Genomic DNA, 1,649 nt, shown 5'->3' with positions numbered 1-1,649 from the left:
AACCCTCAACTTTGGTGATTGATTTCTCATTAACCAGTTTTTTCCAACACAAAGAAGATCTTTAATAATGTATGTTATGTTAAAAATATTATATTTAACATTCAATATATAAAAGAAAATATTTTAGGTTTAACCAGGTACTATATTCTATGCCAGATACAAAAGACGATACAGTACATACCCCAAAACTTCAAGCAAATTACTTCAGTTTGTTCCGCAACAAGACGGTGAATCAAACCTATACCTTCTAATGAAAGAGGCAAAGCCTTCTACCTTTAGTTATTTATTTTTTTCTAAAAGAACAACACTTGTTATTTCTATATCTTACTTAAAACTAGAATTAAAATATTAAAATTGCTTTGGGTGCTTTCACAATTGCTAGTAATAGATTATACATGATAACTCGTAAAAATATGTGTAGCAAAAAACTAAGTAAAGAGAAAGGTATGTAAAATTGTAAAATGCAACCCAAAACATAACCATATAATATATGATATTAATTTACAAAGAAATTGTCATAGACTTCATCTACAAAACACTTTTAAAGAAAACTAAGCTCACTTTCCGGGGACAAAGTTTGTAGCATATGACCAAGCATTGTTGGCAACCGGGTCAGCAAGATGGTCAGCCAAGTTCTCCAATGGTCCCTTTCCGGTAACAATGGCTTGAACAAAGAACCCAAACATGGAAAACATGGCTAGCCGACCATTCTTTATTTCTTTCACCTTCAGCTCCGCAAAAGCCTCTGGATCATCAGCAAGCCCCAACGGGTCGAAGCTTCCACCAGGGTAAAGTGGGTCAACAACCTCACCGAGGGGTCCACCACCAATTCTGTAACCCTCAACAGCACCCATCAAGATCACTTGGGTAGCCCAAATCGCCAAGATACTCTGGGCATGAACCAAACTAGGGTTGCCCAAGTAGTCAAGCCCACCCTCACTGAAGATTTGAGATCCAGCCTTGAACCAGACAGCCTCACCGAAGTTGACACCATTTCTGGCTAAAAGCTCAGGGAAGACACATCCTAGAGCTCCAAGCATGGCCCACCTGCAATGGATCACTTCAAGTTCACGGTTCTTGGCAAAGGTTTCTGGATCGGCAGAAAGTCCGGCAGTGTCCCAGCCATAGTCGCCGGGGAATTCGCCTGTAAGGTAGCTTGGGGACTCACCGGAGAATGGACCCAAGTACTTGACACGGTCTGGGCCATACCATGGGCTTCCAGATGCAACCTGCTTGACTGTAGCCTTCCTCATAGAAACACGTCCATTCCCAAAAAGCTCAGAACCAGATGGAGCTACTTTCACTGCCTGTCCGGCAAAAGGAGAAGAGAGAGCCATGGTGGAGGCAGCCATTGATTAGAGTGTGTTTTACAGTAGGAATCTTTGTTTGAGTTATGAAAATGGGTGAGTTTGGCCATCTACTTTATAATGACGATTATGGTTACATGGCTAACTCTTGTATATCTTCTTCGATCTTTACTCCCATTTTGATTGGCTACACATATTCTAATTTTGACTTCGTCCAGGTGGCATTTCTCTGCTCCACAACCCTTTGATATTCGTTCTTGCCATACAGATATTTCACAAGACATGATAGGTTGCAGTTTCTTTGGACCCTCAACGCTTGTGCACCACTGCTAAATAACTTGT

At 40.9% G+C, this 1,649-nt stretch overlaps 1 protein-coding gene across 1 annotated transcript; it reads right to left on the bottom strand.

Moving 5' to 3' along the window:
• Nucleotides 1-462: 462 nt before the first annotated feature.
• On the bottom strand, nucleotides 463-1,412 carry LOC145163535 (chlorophyll a-b binding protein 21, chloroplastic-like). The gene has a single exon (XM_079082371.1). The coding sequence runs from the start codon at nucleotides 1,350-1,352 to the stop codon at nucleotides 558-560; it is 795 nt and encodes a 264-aa protein (XP_078938497.1). The 5' UTR covers nucleotides 1,353-1,412; the 3' UTR covers nucleotides 463-557.
• Nucleotides 1,413-1,649: the final 237 nt, after the last annotated feature.

The sequence above is a fragment of the Lactuca virosa genome, chromosome 1 (assembly GCF_052849685.1).
Source record: "Lactuca virosa cultivar CGN04683 chromosome 1, Lactuca_virosa_CGN04683_v6, whole genome shotgun sequence".
In the NCBI taxonomy this organism is placed as follows: Eukaryota; Viridiplantae; Streptophyta; class Magnoliopsida; order Asterales; family Asteraceae; genus Lactuca; species Lactuca virosa.
Note: the sequence above shows the minus strand (reverse complement) of the source record. Positions and strands in the feature narration are given on the sequence as shown.